The sequence below is a fragment of the Nomascus leucogenys genome, chromosome 23, assembly GCF_006542625.1.
Source record: "Nomascus leucogenys isolate Asia chromosome 23, Asia_NLE_v1, whole genome shotgun sequence".
Lineage (NCBI taxonomy): Eukaryota > Metazoa > Chordata > Mammalia > Primates > Hylobatidae > Nomascus > Nomascus leucogenys.
In genome coordinates this window covers 30,046,108-30,063,323 of record NC_044403.1, presented here as the reverse complement: position 1 = coordinate 30,063,323, position 17,216 = coordinate 30,046,108, and the positions used below count along the sequence as shown (strand labels likewise).

Sequence of the window (17,216 nt, the reverse complement as noted above, 5' to 3'; positions counted from 1 at the left end):
CGGCAGGGCAGCCCGTCCTGCCCCCTGAGCCCTGGCCAGGCATGTGCCTAAGCCCCCAGGCTCCCCCAGGTCCAACAGCAGCAGCCCAAGCACCTCCAGTCACCTTGGCCTGCACTCCACCCTTCCTCCCCTTCACCTTCCCTCTCGCCTTCCCCAGGGCCCCTGAGGTAGACCATGTGCAGAAGCATCACTTGCAAGGGAGGACTCCCCTCCCTTACGCTGCCCCTCTCCCTTCCAGGGTCTTGTGCAGCCTGGAGGGTTGGAGCCTCCTAGAGGCCCCAGGGCAGAGGGGAGTAGGAGGGCAACAGCGTCAGAGCAAGGGCTGCAAACCAGACCCTCTCCAGCACTGAGTAGCACCCCTAATCCCTCCCGTTGGGACAGGGGCTGTGGAAAGTAGAAGGAGGTGATACAAGGGAAGTGCTGGAGTCCCAAACAGCTGGGGCATGAGGTCCCTTCAGGGAGCAGCCCACCAGGACCCCCAAATCCACGCACACCTACAGCTGGGAGAGAGGCCAGCCACCAACCCACGTCCTCGGAGAGCGCTGGGCTCCACTTAGGACATAGGACTCTCTGCCCAGACAAACGAGAGAGAGGCTAGGGCTGCTTCCTCGAGGAGCAGTGCAGAGGCTGGGGTTCCCAGGGCAGCTGGCTCTGGGCCTGGAAGATTCCAAAGTATATGGTAGTTCCTGATGGGGTCATCTGTCCTCCATCCAGGGCATTAAGAACTAGGAATGAAGGGGAAGTGGGGAGAATAAAAACACAGGACCACAGCCCAGTGGGCTGGGCACAGTCTAGCTCTGCAGAGACCATGGGGCTGGGCTGTCCACTCATTAAAGTGGGCGGCTGCCCTTCCATCGGAGGGGAACTCTAGTGCAGCAAACCCTGGCCTGCCTTCCGCCACTGCCACTGAGGTCTGTATTTCTCGGAGGGGCCCTCCTGTTCTCACCCTCCTCTTGCTGTGCTAACTGCACCTCCTGTTGCCGACGGGTTCCAGAACGCAGAGGAAAACTCCCGCATCTCCATCACCTTCTTCCGCCTGTTCCGGGTCATGCGCCTGGTGAAGCTGCTGAGCCGTGGGGAGGGCATCCGGACGCTGCTGTGGACCTTCATCAAGTCCTTCCAGGTAGCCGCCCCTCATGTCCTGCGGCCCGGGGATCCCAGGGCTGCTGCCTGGCCCAGAATGCAGCTGACACAGGGAGGAGCCCTCCACTCTGGGGCCTTGCTCCTTCCTCTGTGTGGCAGAACTCGGCCGCTCTGCCTGGCTCCCTGTTTCCGCACTGAGAGGCCTAGACGAAGCATGTGGTTTCCAAGGCAGGCTCAGAGCCCCGGAAGGCCAGGTGCTAAAGGAGGGGTGGGAGCTAAGGGGAGGCGGAAAGGGTCTGCCTTACTTTTAACCATCGTTTATGTCTTTCTCCACAAGAATTTACTGGACAAAGGGGTTTTGTGGTAAGGAACAAACCTGAAAAACACGGGCCTGGACAACCTGGTGACCGCTGTGGCCCTTCGAATTCAGCATTTTCAGAATCTGGCCATCGCCCTCCTCCCTGTAGGCATTTCAGCAGCATCTGCTGACAGCACCTGTTATGTCCTCGGCCAGAGTCGCAGGACCCTGGTGTCCTCCGCTCGGCTAGAGAGGCCCTTCGAATGGGCCCAGGACTGCCTGGCCATGTGAGCAGTTCCTCTGCTCAGCCATTGTTTTCCCGTTAAAACAGAATGACAATCAGCCCTTGCCAGCTCGGAGGAGCTTTTGTAGGTTTGAAGTTAAGGAGAAGCAAAGCGCTTAGGTCACTTGACTTCCCCCAGATGAGTGCAGAACCCGTGAAGGCGGTTTCGTGCTTCCCTGGGCTGGCAGAACGCAGGCTTCTCTCCCCCCATGGAGGGGCTGCTCTCAGCCTTCCCGAGACCAGAATCTGTCAGGGAAGATGGGTTTTGTGTGCCCCACCCTAGCCAGTCCCTGCCTGGGGACAGGGCATGCCTGGGCCTGGTCCAGGTGAGGAAAGATGCCCATCCCTGCTCTGCCCCCAGCAGCCTCCTGCCAGGGACTGACCAAGGCTCTCAAGGGAGCTCCCAATGGCCAGGCCTTCTCCGAGCCGCCAGGGCTGACCCCCGCCTAGTGATGAGCTGGGGTTCCTGCACTCCGAGCCCAGCTCGGCCCAGGCTCTGGGGACTCGGAATAGTAGACACCAGCGGAAGCTGGACTGCCGCTGACTCTGTACTTGGGTGCACGCGGAACCCACGGCTGTGAGTAGCCATACTCTCCCTGCCCCTCGACATCTCCTAGGGCTTGGAAGAGGCACAGACTGGGTGACTGCGAGGGCCTGATGGTGGCGCAGGCGTTCGGGCCAGGCAGCCGGCACTTGCTCTGGCGGCACCCTCTAGTGACCAGTGGCCACGGCTGAAGCGGCGCCCGGGAACACGGGCCGGGCCTCCCATCCCGGGGACCATGGCCTCTCCCCAGAAGTCGCGGGGGCTCTGGAAAATTAGTTGTCCGAGTTGCCAGGCAGATAATGCGTTGAGCGAATAGAACGTTTGGAACCCAGCTCTGTGCAAGGCATTGCACTAAGCACTTTATAAGCCTTAAATCATTTAAACCACGAAACCTGTGAGAGGTCATTATTATTATTTCCATCTTTCTGATGAGGAGACTGAAGCTCAGAGAAGTTAACTGCCCCAACCCTCATAGACAGAAAGTGGCAGAAACAGGATTCGAACCCATGATCTTTCTTTTAAATGTTTCCTTTTTAAATGTTTTCATTGCAATAGTAATACCCGCTCACTACAACTAGTGGGATGGAATTAAGCTGTGTAAAGAAAGGGTGTAACTTGCCACCACCCCACTCCTCCACAGGTAACCACAGTCAGCTGGGTGCTGTCCTCCATGATTTCTCCTGCCTCATACAAGCAGACCGCACATGTGTAGTTGGAGGAGGTTTTGCTCATTCTTGATTGTTTTGCCCAGGTAGTGTCGCACTATATCGTTACTCTGCGGCCTGCTTTGAAAACCAAGCTGAAATGGGAAGTCAGTTCCGGTTTCTCAGACCTTCTCGCAGGTTCCCCGTAGTCCTGTGGGACTCTTGGAAGTGTCCCCCAGCCCAAACCGGGCAATAGCTGATGGCTGCAGAGACAGGGATGCAGCGCTCCCTGGGAAGGGGCCCAGCTGGCCTCTGCGCTCCGGCCTCATGGGAGTCTCCTGCACTTCCTTCCAGGCCCTGCCCTATGTGGCCCTCCTGATCGTGATGCTATTCTTCATCTACGCGGTGATCGGGATGCAGGTAGGGAGGCTCCCACCACAGGGCTCCTGGCCTCCTGCTCTGTCTCTCCCCAGTTCCCAGCACCACATTCCCTAACGCCTTCCTCCCTCCCTTCTCCCTTTCATTCCTGACCGTCCCTCTCCTCTCCCTCCTCTTCCATTTTCTGAGGCCCAAAAAGCCACAGGAATTGGAACTTTTCCCAAATGGATCTCCTGTAGGTAACAGGAGAATGTCCAGGTACAGAATACACAGCCCAGAGAGCCTCCCTCCCTGAGGCCTGGGTTCTGCTCTTGGTAGAGGAAAGACACTCTCGAGTTATACAAGGGGACAGACACAGCCCCTTCTCAAGAAACAGCAGCAAGGTGTGTCTGTTTGCGTCCAGCACCCCTGTTTGTGTCCAGGTTTGATGGGCCTGAGAATTACCCCAACCAGATTCATTTGAAGCTAATGGCTGAGAGGGAGGGAGGGAAGAAGGAAGCAAGGAAGGGCCAAATCAACACAAGGTTCACCGCATCAAACGTGAAGCAGTTTTCTGGGGCCTCCCCTCCCAGGTGCCCACTGCACCTTTCACCGCAAACCTAGGGCTCTCCATTCCCATCTCAGGGCTCCAGCTTGGGGTCCCAAGGCCAAACTTGGCAGGGCACCCACACTAGCCCAAAGCGCTTACTCGGCCACTCCTTCAGGAAGTCCCCTAATTGCTCATCGCAGAAAGACCCAAGATTCAGTTGCCAAAACCTTGTGAGACTAAAAGAGCCACCTCGATACCTGATAAAGGTGGCAGTTTCTAAGATAAGCACGGCTTTAAAAGACCACAAAAAAAAGGGATTTCAGGAATGCATTAAGCTTACCCTAGCCTCAGATCACTCACTCCACATCACTCCAAAATGCAAGAACTAAATTTGAAAGAATGCTTGGGCATGCAGAGCTGAAATAGCAAAGAAAATAGCGCAGTGCATCCTGTGTCCTGTCAGAAGCAGGATCCCGGTCCCAGCATCCGCTGCTCTCAGCCCCAGCTCCCACTGGGCTGCAGGGACCTTCCTGAGGCTGTGGGCACTTTGATTCTCATGCTTGTCCAGTGTGGGGATAGGGGCTCAGGAGCTGGGTGGGGCAGCAGGTGCCTGCCAGGTTGCATGGGAAGACTATTCAGCTTGTGGTGGCCAGTTCCAGGGACACCTGAGACCCCTGAAGAGACCATTGAACAATGGTGGGAAATCAGGACCTTCTCTGACCACAAGTCACTGAACACCTCTTCCTTCCCTCTCCTAGGTGTTTGGGAAAATTGCCCTGAATGATACCACAGAGATCAACCGGAACAACAACTTTCAGACCTTCCCCCAGGCCGTGCTGCTCCTCTTCAGGTGGGTCCCTGAGGACATAGGTGCACAGATACACACCTGCATGGTGCCACACTGTGGCCTGGTGGTAGAATGAAAGGGAACTGTTTCCCAGGGAGTAGGAAGGGAGAGGATGTGTGCTTGCTGTCTGCCTGACAAGGAGGCCAGTGGTTCCATTGTCATTTATGACAGCTTTCCACAGAGCAACCCACTATGCACTGGCACAGCTGCCGGAAACCAGCCAAAACCATTAGGGGAGCAAAAGTCACATGCTGAAAGCAGGCTGGCTTGGAATCTGAACAGGCCCAAAGCCAACCTGCTGACACACTTTGCGACCTTAAGCAAGACATCTAACTTCTCTGAACCTCAATTTTCTCATCCAATAAGTACAGATATCTATCACTATACCAGCACCTGTGCCATTTGCTGTGCTGGGCGCTTATGTCCACATGCGCTGGGCATCATCCTCATTTAATCCTCAACACAATACTAGCAAACTGAATCCAACAGTACATGAGAAAGAGGATACATCATGATCAAGTGGGTTTCATTCCAGGGATGATTCAACATATGCACATCAATAAATGTAAGACACCATATTAACAGAATGAAGGAAAAAAGACCCACATGATCATCTCAATAGATGCAGAAAAAGCATTTGACAAAATTCAACATCCTTTCATGATAAAAACTCTCAACAAATTAGGCATAGAAGGATTGTACTGCAACACAATAAAGGCCACATATGACAAGGCCACAGCTAACATCATACTTAGTGGTGAAAAGTTGAAAGCTTTTCCTTTAAGATGAGGAACAAGACAAAGATGCCCACTCTCACCACTTCTATTCAACATAGTACCACTGGAAGTCCTAGCCAGAGCAATCAAGCAAATTTTAAAAAGTTATCCAAACAGGAAAGGAAGAAGTGAAATTTTCTCTGTTTGCTGATGACATGATCTTGTATATAGAAGATCCTAAAAAGACCACCCAAATCTATTACAACTGATAAACTAATTCAGTAAAGTTGCAGGACACAAAATCGACACACAAAAATGAGTAGCATTTATTTACACTAACAATGAACTATCTGAAAGAGAAATTAAGAAATCAGTCCCTTTTACAATAGCATCAGAAAACTAAAATACTTAGGAATAAATTTAATGATCTAAACTGAGAACTCATAAAACATTGATAAAAGAAATGGTGACACAAATAAATGGAAAGATATCTTGCATTCGTGGGTTGGAATAATTAATATTGTTAAAATGACCATACTACCCGAAGCAATCTACAAATTCAATGCAATTCCTATCAAAACGCCAATGTCGTTTTTTATGGAAATGGAAAAAACAATCCTAAAATTCATATGGAACCACAAGAGACCCTGAATAGCCAAAGCAATCTTGAGCAAGAAGAACAAAGCTGGAGGCACCACAATGCATGACACAAAAATCTGTTACAAAGCTGTAGTAACCAAAACAGCATGGTACTGGCATAAAAACAGACACATAGAGCAATGGCTCAGGAAAGAAACCTGAGAAATAAACCCACTCATTTACGGCCAATTGATTTTCGACAAAGGTGCCAAGAACACACAGTGGAGAAAGAACAGCCTTGTTAATAAATAGTGTTGCCAAAGAGGAAAAAGGGAATTACTTTCAAAATCATCATTAGCATTAGACTTCTCATTAACAAAAGTATATATGTAATAGAAGACAATGGAATAATGTGTTCAAAATTATGAGGAAAAAGGTATTTTTGAACCTGGCCGTCTATATACAGTCTAATCAGCATTCAAGTAGTCAAGCAAAATAGAGACATTTCCAAGTGTTTGAGAACCCATGAAGTTTACTCCCCAACTTAAGTCTTCCTTGGAGCAATTACTCAGGCTGTACTTCCACAGAATGAAAAATGAATCAAAGAAATAGAATGAGCAGAGTAATGATATGAGTAAACAATAATGAAGTTTATAGTTATGAGTTATGAACAAGGACATTATAAAGTTTATATAAAGTCTAGATACTTGTTAAGGGGAAAAGGTACAAAACCTTAATGACAATTTGGAAGTAATATTTTATGTTATCTCAACAAGGTAGGAAGTGAGGTGGTTGAATGAGAAACATGAAACCATGCTAAGATTCTTCTCTTATTTGGGGATAAGAATAGATACTGTTTAATTCTGTACATAACTAAAGGAAAAGTGTGTATACATATATATGTTAAAGATTTAAAGGTCAATCACTAAAAAAAATAGAAATGGAATGTATACATTCTAAACCACTAGAGGAAAAAAATGGATGAATAAAACTTAGCAATTCATCAAAAGGAAGGTAAAGCAAAAGTAGAAAAATAAATAAATAAAACATGGACATTAGAATAATAAAATGAGACGGCAGGAATAAGAACAAACATAATAATTGCTAAGCTTATTGAGCTAAAGTTCACTATTGAAACAGATACTCTGACGTTGGCTTTAAGAAATCTAGCTCTAGCCTGTTTATAATAGATACAGTAAAACAACATGGCCTAAAGAAAATGAAAATAAAAGGATGGAAAAACGAATACCACGTAAGGCTCACAATGTAGACGTAATAGTAGCAGTAGCAGAAGAAAGAGAATTCCAGGTGAAAGGCATTAAACAAGACAAAGAGGGATTTTATATTGATAAAAGGTACACTCCATCAAAAATATATAACAGCCATAAAACTACATGAGCCTAACAATATAGTTTGGAAATGTATCAATTACATACCAATAGAAGTATAAGGAGAACACACACACACACACACACACACACAGTAGAAGATTTAATACAGGTAGAGCATGACAGATCAAATAGACCAAAATAGAAAAAAGGGTAAAGAATATCTAAATAATACAATTAACAGACTTGAACTTACAGATTTATACTCAATAAATGGCCAAAAAAACACATTCTTTTTAAACACCTCAGAAACATTCACAAAAATTGGCCAAGATTTAAGTCACAAAGAATTTAACAAATTCTAAAACTGCTCTTACTTTGATATAACAAAATTAGAAATCAGCCATTAAAACAAAAACCCCTCCAAAATCTACTTAAAAATTTGGCACTCTTCTTAGTAACTCAAAGCCGAAACTACAGTCTACAGTCATGCACCACGTGATGACATTTCAGCCAATGACAGACTGCCTAAAATTACAATGGAGCTGAAACATTCCTATCACCCAGTGATGCACACTGTAGCATCATAACGCAGCGCACTGCCTTACTCAGGTGTTTGTGGTGCTGCCAGTCATATAAAAGTGTGGCACATACAATTATGGTACAGTACAGAATATTTGATAATGAGAATAAATGACTGCCACTGGTTTATGTATTTACTGCACTATACTTTTATCATTATTTTGCAGTGTACTGTTTCTACTTTTTTTTCTTTTTTTTGAGACGGAGTCTCGCTCTGTCTCCCAGGCTGGAGTGCAGTGGCGCGATCTCGGCTCACTGCAAGCTCCGCCTCCCGTGTTCACGCCATTCTTCTGCCTCGGCCTCTCCGAGTAGCTGGGACTACAGGCGTCCCCCCACCACGCCCAGCCAATTTTTTTGTATTTTTTGTAGAGACGGGGTTTCACTGTGGTCTCGATCTCCTGACCTCATGATCCGCCCGCCTCGGCCTCCCAAAGTGCTGGGATTACAAGCGTGAGCCACCGTCTACTTATTTTTTTTAAGTTAACCTTAAAACAGCCTTAGGCAGGTCCTGCAGGAGGTATTCCAGAAGAAGGTATTGTTATCATAGGAGATGACAGCTCCGTGCATGTTACTGCCGCTGAAGACCTTCCAGTGGGACAAGATGTGGAGGTGGAAGACAGTGATGCTGATGATCCTGACCCTGTGTAGGCCTAGGCTAATGTGTGGGTTTGTGTCTTCGCTTTTAACAAAAAACTAAAAAAAAAAAAAAAAAGTTTAATAGAGAAAAACATAAAATAAGGATATAAAGAAAAATGTTCTGTACAGCTGTACAATGCGTTTTAAGTTGCGTTATTAAAAGAATCCAAAGGTTAAAAAAAATTAAAAAGTTTATAAAGTAAAAATGTTACATTAAGCTGAAGTTAATTTATTACTGAAGAAAGAAAAGTATTTTTTATAAATTTGTGTAGCCTCAGTGTATAGTGTTTCTAGTCTCCAGTGGTGTACGGTAGTGTGCAGTCATGTCGTAGGCCTTCACATTCACTCACCACTCACTCACTGCCCCACCCAGAACAGCTTTCAGTCCTGCAAGCTCCACTCATGGTATGTGCCCTCTACAGGTGCACCGTATTTAAATCTTTTTTACTGTTCCTTTTCAGTGTTTAGATATGTTTAGATTCACAAATACTTACCACTGTGTTCCAGTTTCCTGCAATATTCAGCACAGTCACATGCTGTATAGGCTTGTGGCCTAGGAGCAGTAGGCTGTACCATAGAGCTGAGTTGTGTAATAGCTATGGCATCTAGGTTTGTGTGAGTCCACTCTATGCTGTTTGCACAACAGAATTGCCTAACCGTGCATCTCCCCATTGTTAAGTGACACAGGACTGTACTTAGAAATGAGAGCCAGAGCACCATATCTTAAATGTATGAGATGCATCAATCAACACCAAAGAAAAATTTCAGAGCCTAAAATTTATTTACTTATTTATTTAAAAAGATGTATATTAAATAAGCTAATAGATGGGGAAAAGAATAGTAAAATAACCCCAGAATATGAAGGAATGCATTTTTTAAAATAATAGCATAAATTAATAAAATATGGACTTTATCAATAAACCCTAAAGCTGATCCTTTGAAAAGACCAATAAACAGACAAACCATCAAATCTAATATTTAAAAAAAAAACACAACAACATCAGAAATGCAAAAAGCAACATAATTACAGATGTGGAAGTGATAAGAGAATGATAAAAGTGATAAGAATGATAAGAGAATTTCAAGCCTCTGTTTTGTGGCACCTCAGAGGTGATCAGCTACTTCAAGATGAAGCAGAAGGTCTCCTTCCCAGCCAGTGGCTGCCAGAAACTCATTGAAATGGACAGTGAATGCAAACTATAATTTATTACTGAAGAAAGAAAAGTATTTTTTATAAATTTTATGAGAAGCATATGGCCTCAGAAGTTGGCAGTGCCACTCTGGGTGAAGAATGGAAGGCTTATGTGGGTCGAATCAATGGTACAAATGACAAGCGAGGTTTCCCTATGAAGCAGTGTGTCCTGACCTGTGGTTGTGTCCACCTGCTACTGCATACAGGGCATTCAGTTATAGACCAAGGAGAAGTGGAGAAGGAAAGCACAGATTGTTCAGGGTTGCGTTGTGGGTGCCAATCTGACTTCTTAATTTGGTTTTTGTAAACAAAGATGGGGGAGAGAGAAAGACATTTCTAGACTGACTGATACTACTGTGCCTATTCACCTGGGGTCCACATGAGATGGCGCAGTCCAATAGCTTTTCATTCTCCGGAAAGATGATGTCCACCAGTGAGTGAGCCCCTAAACAAAGGACGTCAGGAACCCAGGACCAAAGCACCCAAGACTCGGCATCTTCTTACTCCACATGTCCTGCAACACAAATGCTGACGTATTGCTCTGAAGAAACAGAACACTAAAATAAATAAATAAATAAGGCCAGGTGCTGTGGCTCACACCTATAATCCCAGCATTTTGGAAGCCCGAGGCAGGTGGATCATGAGGTCAGGAGTTCGAGACCAGCCTGGCCAAGATGATGAAACCCCGTCTCTACTAAAAATACAAAAATTAGCCAGGCACGGTGGCGGGCACCTGTAATCCCAGCTACTTGGGAGGCTGAGGCAGAAGAATCGCTTGAACCTGGGAGGTGGAGGTTGCAGTGAGCCGAGATTGTTCCACTGCACTGTAGCCTGGGCGACAGAGCAAGACTCTGTCTTAGATAGATAGATAGATAGATAGATAGATAGATAGATAGATAGATAGATAGATAGATAGATAGATAGATAGATAAATGGAAGAGGTTAAACAATGTGCTAAACTTTTGGCCAACAGAATGAAGGAGACCAAAGAAAAATGCCAGGAACAGATTTCCAAAACATGGAGGCTATGCTCACTGAGAGCTTCTGAGTCTATCAGGAATAAGATTTTCACCAGGCATGGCAGCTCACACCTGTAATCCCAACAACTTGGGAGGCTGAGGTGGGAGGATCAGTTAAGACCAGGAGTATGAGACCAGCCTGAGCAACACAGCAAAACCCCATCTCTAAAAATAAAATTAAAAATATTAGCCAGGTGTGGTGCCATGTGCCTGTAGTCCCAGCTACTTGAGAAGCTGTGGCGGGAGGATCACTTGGGCCCGGGAGTTTGAGGTTACAGTGAGCTAAGATGGCTCCATTGCACTCCAGCCTGGGTGATGAAGTGACATCCCATCTCTAAACACACACACACACACACACACACACACACACACACACACACACACCACAAGATTTTTCTAAGAGTAGCAGACAAATAATATCAGACTTTAAAAAAGAAGACAGAGAACATCATGAACAAATATGCCAATATATTTGAAAACCTAAATGGAGCAGATGCTTTTATGTAGAAAATAAGAATTATAAAATTGTCTTAAGAATTAAAAAAAAAAACTACAACAAATTGAAAAGGTAGTCAAAAATTTAGCCTTTGAAAAGGCCCAAGATTCAATATTTTTATTTGTGAGGTCTACCAGACTATCAAGGAGTGGATCATTCCAATGTTATATTAACTTTCCAGGAACAGAAAGATGTAGAAAACCTCTTCACTCACTCCATAAGGCTAATATAAAGCTAATGCCAATAAGAAAAAGAGAAAAAAGCAAGCAGTTATAAATATGAAAATATGTACACATAACTGTCATTGTTTGCAGACAACAGGCTAATTCAAGTAGAAAATCCATGCAAATTAACTAAAAACCCTTTATGACAATAGAATTAATAAAGTGGAAGATTAAAAGATTAACAAAGAAAAATAATTGCTTTCCTGTACTGGTAATAACTAATTAGTAAATGTAATAGACAAGATCTTATGCTATCACTTTTTCAGTATTATCATTTTGTAACTCTTACCCAATAAAATAAGACAGCAAAGGCCGGGCATGGTGGCTCACGCCTGTAATCCCAGCACTTTGGGAGGCCAAGGCAGGCGGATCACGAGGTCAGGAGATCGAGACCATCCTAGCTAACACGGTGAAACCCCGTCTCTACTAAAAATACAAAAAATTAGTTGGGCGTACTAGCAGGCACCTGTAGTCCCAGCTACTCGGGAGGCTGAGGCGGGAGAATCGCTTGAACCCAGGACATGGAGGTTATAGTGAGCCAAGATTGCGCCACTGCACTCCAGTCTGGGGGACAAAGCAAGACCCCATCTCAAAAAAAAAAAAAAAAAAAAAAACCAAGACAGGAAAAATAAATCAAAGAATCAAAGGATAAGAATTGGAGAGGAAGAAACAAAATTAAATGCCAAAAAAATTGATTGCCTGTGTATATATACAAGAAAAATTACAGAAAATTACTAAAACTAATAGGAGAGTTCAGCAAATCTTCTGTAATATGAAATCAATTGCATTCCCTCTATATCAGCAGCAAATGGATATAGCTTTTAAAATATAATGCTGAAACTATACAATTTTAAATGTACAACAAAATAAAAGGAGAGATACGCCACATTTCTGGCCAGGAGACTTAATATCATAAAGATGTCAGGATTCCCCAAATTAATCAATATCTCAGTGCAATTCTAATAAGACTCCCAACAGGATTACTCATAGAGCCCGAAACTGATTCTACGGCGTCTGTGGAATAGAAAAAGAAACTGAATAACCAAGACAAATGTTGAAGAACAGCAGGCTGAAGGACTCCTGCACTGTGAGAGGGCAGGACTTACTATAAGGCAACTTACTACGAAAACAACACGGTACTTCTGTACCAAGATAAACAAATAAACCTGAGGAATGGAATGAAAAGGCTAGAACAAGACCGACACACCTACGGAAATACAACTTATGGCAGAAGAAATGTTTCAATTAAGTAGGTGAAGATGTACTATTCAATAAATAGTATTAACAAAATGACTTATCTATACAGAAAAAAATAAAAGCATATTTCTACCTCATATCAAACATGAAAATAAATTTCAGGTTAATAAGTTATTGTGGAAAAACAAAACTTTAGAACCTTTAGAAGAACATGGAAAAGAATGTGTTTATGACCTAAAATAGAGAAGGATTTTTTAAACATGACGCAAAAAGCACAAAACATAGAGGAAAAAACTATAAATTTGACCTCATTGAAATAAAAAACTTAGATTCACCAAAATACACTGTAAATAATACCAGAGACGATCCACAAATTGGAAGAAGATATTTCTGATGCATATAACTAACAAAGGGTCAAGAATAGACTTGAAACCGCCATGAGACACCACCTTACTCCTGCAAGAATGGCTGTAATTTAAAAAATAAAAAATAATAAATGCTGGCGTGGATGTGGTGAAAAGGGAACACTTTTACCCTGCTGGTGGGAATGTAAACTGGTACAGCCACTGTGGAAAACAGTATGGAGATTCCTTAAAAAACTAAAAGTAGACCTACCATTCCATCCAGCAATCCCACTCCTGGGTATCTATCCAGAGGAAAAGAAGTCATTATGTGAAAGAGACACCTGCACACACACACATTTATAGCAGCACCATTTGCAAAATGATGTAATGGACTTTGGGGACTCGGGGAAGGGTGGGAGGATGGTCAGGGATAAAAGACCACTGCTTGGGTGATGGGTGCAGCGAAATCTCAGAAATCACCACTGAAAGACTTGTCCGTGTAAGCAAAAACCACCTGTTCCCAAAAAACTACTGAAAATTTTAAAAAAGAATAGAGAATAGAGTATGTTTTGTTTTGTTTTGTTTTTTTGAGACAGAGTCTCTCTCTGTCGCCCAGGCTGGAGTGCAGTGGCCTGATCTCGGCTCACTGCAAACTCCGCCTCTTGGGTTCATGCCATTCTCCTGCCTCAGCCTCCCGAGTAGCTGGGACTACAGGCACCTGCCACCACGCCCGGCTAATTTTTGTATTTTTAGTAGAGATGAGGTTTCACCATGTTAGCCAGGATGGTCTCCATCTCCTGACCTCATGATCTGCCCACCTCGGCCTCCCAAAGTGCTGGGATTACATGTGTGAGCCATGGCGCCCAGCTAGAGAATAGAGTATCTCAAGCACCCTATAAACGAACAAGAAGACAACCTGAATCAAACAAGCAAAAACATGAACATGCAATTTAATGGAAGATAAAATTTAAATTTTCAACCCACTAATCATTTTATAACCAAATTAAAACAGCAATGACATATTATCTCACACAAATTATATGAGCAACATTTAAAACAATTCACCAATGAACTGATGAGTTTGTACAGTAGTGTCATTTCTCCTACACTGGTAATACGAGTCTAAGTTGGACAAACCCTTGGAGGTCATGGAATATCTAGTAAAAATGAAGACACATGTACTTTAACTGGCAATTTCACTTCTAAGTGGATACCCAAGATATAAATCTGCATGTTTATTGCAGTGTTATTTGCACTAGTAAAAGAAAAAGATGAAAAACCTACATGTTCCTTAACAGGACAGTGGATTTTTTTACGGTAAGTTCATAGAGCATACTCCTATACAGCAGTTAAGATGAATGAACTGGAACTGAAATACATCCAAAGGGCTAAGTCTCAAAAACATCACATGGATTGCAAAAACAGCAAGTTTTCGGAAAAGGTGCAATTTGTTACTATTCATATAAAATTTTAAAATCTTCAAAATAATGCTCTGTTTCATATTTAGCAAACATATCAGAGCATTCGGGGAATGATGCATCAAGTTCATTTTAGTAACTCCCTCTGGGGAAGGAGGAAAGGGACAGGTGGGGAGGGATGCAGAGGGCCCTCCTTGGCATCTGTAGGATGGGCTGCATGAATGTGGCTCTCCCTCCCCTCCAGGTGTGCCACTGGGGAGGCCTGGCAGGACATCATGCTGGCCTGCATGCCAGGCAAGAAGTGTGCCCCGGAGTCTGAGCCCAGCAACAGCACGGAGGGTGAAACGCCCTGTGGCAGCAGCTTTGCTGTCTTCTACTTCATCAGCTTCTATATGCTCTGTGCCTTCCTGGTAAGCCAAGGGGGAACTCAACAGCCAGCAGCCATGAGTGCCCAGTTCCAGGGCAGCCTGAACTCTCCATCTCTGCAGCTCATGGTCAGGGCAACCCTATCAGAGGAGCTGGCTTGGGAAGACTAAGTTGGCAGGAGTATCCAGCCACATGGAGAGAAAGGCAGAAAGCCCTGGGCCAGAGTGAGCTCCACCAGCATCTTGCTTGTCTGTTCTTGGCTCTTGTCATGGTGGCATTGTCCTAGAGGACAACAGGGACATGTGGGGCCTAGAAAGAACTATACTTTTTTGGCATCTTGCTGAGGAGTGAGGAAAAGGGGCTAAAGTCCCCCTCTGTCCTGCGCAGCCCTGCCCAGCAGCTCGGTAGGAGGGAAGCTGTCCAGACCACGTGTGGGTTCATCACACAAAACTTTCAGGGAAGCTGGGTCAAGTTTATGTCCAAAAGACCCCAGGTTCTAAGGCTGGTAGGATGGATTACTGGTCTTTAGAAATGTTGGCTTCTGCCATCAGTAGGCCCCAGCTGGCAAGGGAGTTCCAGAGGCAGGTGTGTAGGAAGGTCTTCTCACAGCACCTCATTGTACTGTTCCCCACAGATCATCAACCTCTTTGTAGCTGTCATCATGGACAACTTTGACTACCTGACAAGGGACTGGTCCATCCTTGGTCCCCACCACCTGGATGAGTTTAAAAGAATCTGGGCAGAGTATGACCCTGAAGCCAAGTAAGTTCCCAGAGGGAAATCCTGATTCCCCAAGCTGAGAGAGGGTATAGCTGACCATACCTGCAGGAGGGGCTCAAGGTTGGCCAACACTGGGTGGGTCAGTTAGAAACACTGGACTGCATCAAACCCTAGGGTGAAAGGTCAAGGGCCAGCAGGAGGAGGCCCGGTACCTTCAATTAAGTCAAGAATATATCTACTAGGTTGGGTGCAGTGGCTCACACCTCTAATCCCAGCATTTTAGAAGGCAAAGGTAGTTGAATCACTCGAGGCCAGGAGTTCAAGACCAGCCTGGCCAACATAGTAAACCCCATCTCTACTAAAAATACAAAAATTAGCCGGACATGGTGGCACATGCCTATAATCCCAGCTACGCGGGAGGCCAACGCATGAGAATTGCCTGAACCCGGGAGGCGGAGGTTGCAGTGAGCTGAGATCACACCACTGCACTCCAGCCTGGGCAACAGAGCAAGACTCCATCTAAAAAAGAAAGAAAATAGTATATCTACTATATTCAGTTGAGTGGAAGGATAGGAAATTCTAGTATCAGGAATAACTAGTAAGTGTTCAAGTTAGGATAGGTAGGGCCGGGGAAAATCTTGACTCCATTCCCGCTTCTGGTCTAAAGATCAGTCACATTCGGCTGACCCTCAGTAAATACCTTTTGATCAGAGGGTTAGTTCATTCAATCAGCAAGTGCATATTGAGAATTTTGTTGCACTGCTAAAATCCCTTCCACCTTGAACATAGCATGGGCAGAAAATTATTCATTAAAATCTAAACACGTGTATATGTATATTGGTTTGGGGCTGTGTCATGCAAGTCTGCAGCTCTGCACTGAGTGTGACTAATATGGCCACCACACTGTGCAGTGTTGCCCATACGAGTGGGCCCTACCCCTCAGGTGCATGCGTCCTGGGCTGCTGGCAGAGACCATGGCTCTCTGATGCCCTGTCCCTCCTCCCCTTTCTCTTCTAGGGGTCGTATCAAACACCTGGATGTGGTGACCCTCCTCCGGCGGATTCAGCCCCCACTAGGTTTTGGGAAGCTGTGCCCTCACCGCGTGGCTTGCAAAGTAAGAGATAACTGGGTTCGTGGGAGGAAGAGAGAAAATAGGGGAGGCGAAGTGCCCATTTCTTGTGATCCTTTAAGGGAATGAACATACTAGTTTATGTGCCTAAAGATTACATTTTAAGGGTCCTTCCAGCTCTAAATTCTCAGACTCTGTGAGGGAATAACAGAGTGAATGCCTCCTGTCCTACTGAGCCAGGGGCCCAGTCCTGGATAAAGGCCTTGTTCAGCCCATCCCACTGCACCATCCAGGCATCCTGGGGAGGGAGACTTCCCAGCCTAGGCTAGAGGGTTTTGGCATTCTTTTCCTGGAGTTGGAGGGCCATTAGAAAGCCCAGGCATTGCCTTCAGGGGTCTGTGAGTCCTAAAATTGTACATAAAATCACTAAAATACAAAGTTTACCAGGGAGAGGATTTCTCACTTTAATCAGATTCCTTAGTGAGACCATGACCCCAAAAAAAAGTGTCGTTTCCATTTCTCCCCTCCTCTCCACCATGGCGATTCTGCGTTCCTTGTTGGGGCAATAATGAGCTGACAGAGAGCTGGGAGAAGGGAGACCAGAGGGCTGGAGAGAGGAGGAAACTCAGATGGCAGGAGGATTCAGCTCTATGAGAATCCACTCATGGAAAATGCAGATTGAGGGAAACTAGAACCTTCTACTTGTGCTCTGTTCACTGAGTTT

General features: G+C 45.1%; 1 protein-coding gene across 3 annotated transcripts in view; it reads left to right on the top strand.

The window, feature by feature from the left end:
* Positions 1-17,216, top strand: part of CACNA1C (calcium voltage-gated channel subunit alpha1 C) — a 636,647-nt gene that overhangs the window by 594,011 nt on the left and 25,420 nt on the right. For all 3 annotated transcript variants that reach the window (XM_030804511.1, XM_030804510.1, XM_030804512.1), the window contains 6 exons: positions 995-1,123; positions 3,207-3,272; positions 4,518-4,609; positions 14,582-14,747; positions 15,338-15,465; positions 16,441-16,537. In XM_030804511.1, the coding sequence (XP_030660371.1) occupies positions 995-1,123; positions 3,207-3,272; positions 4,518-4,609; positions 14,582-14,747; positions 15,338-15,465; positions 16,441-16,537 (678 nt within the window). The remainder of the gene's footprint in view (positions 1-994; positions 1,124-3,206; positions 3,273-4,517; positions 4,610-14,581; positions 14,748-15,337; positions 15,466-16,440; positions 16,538-17,216) is intronic.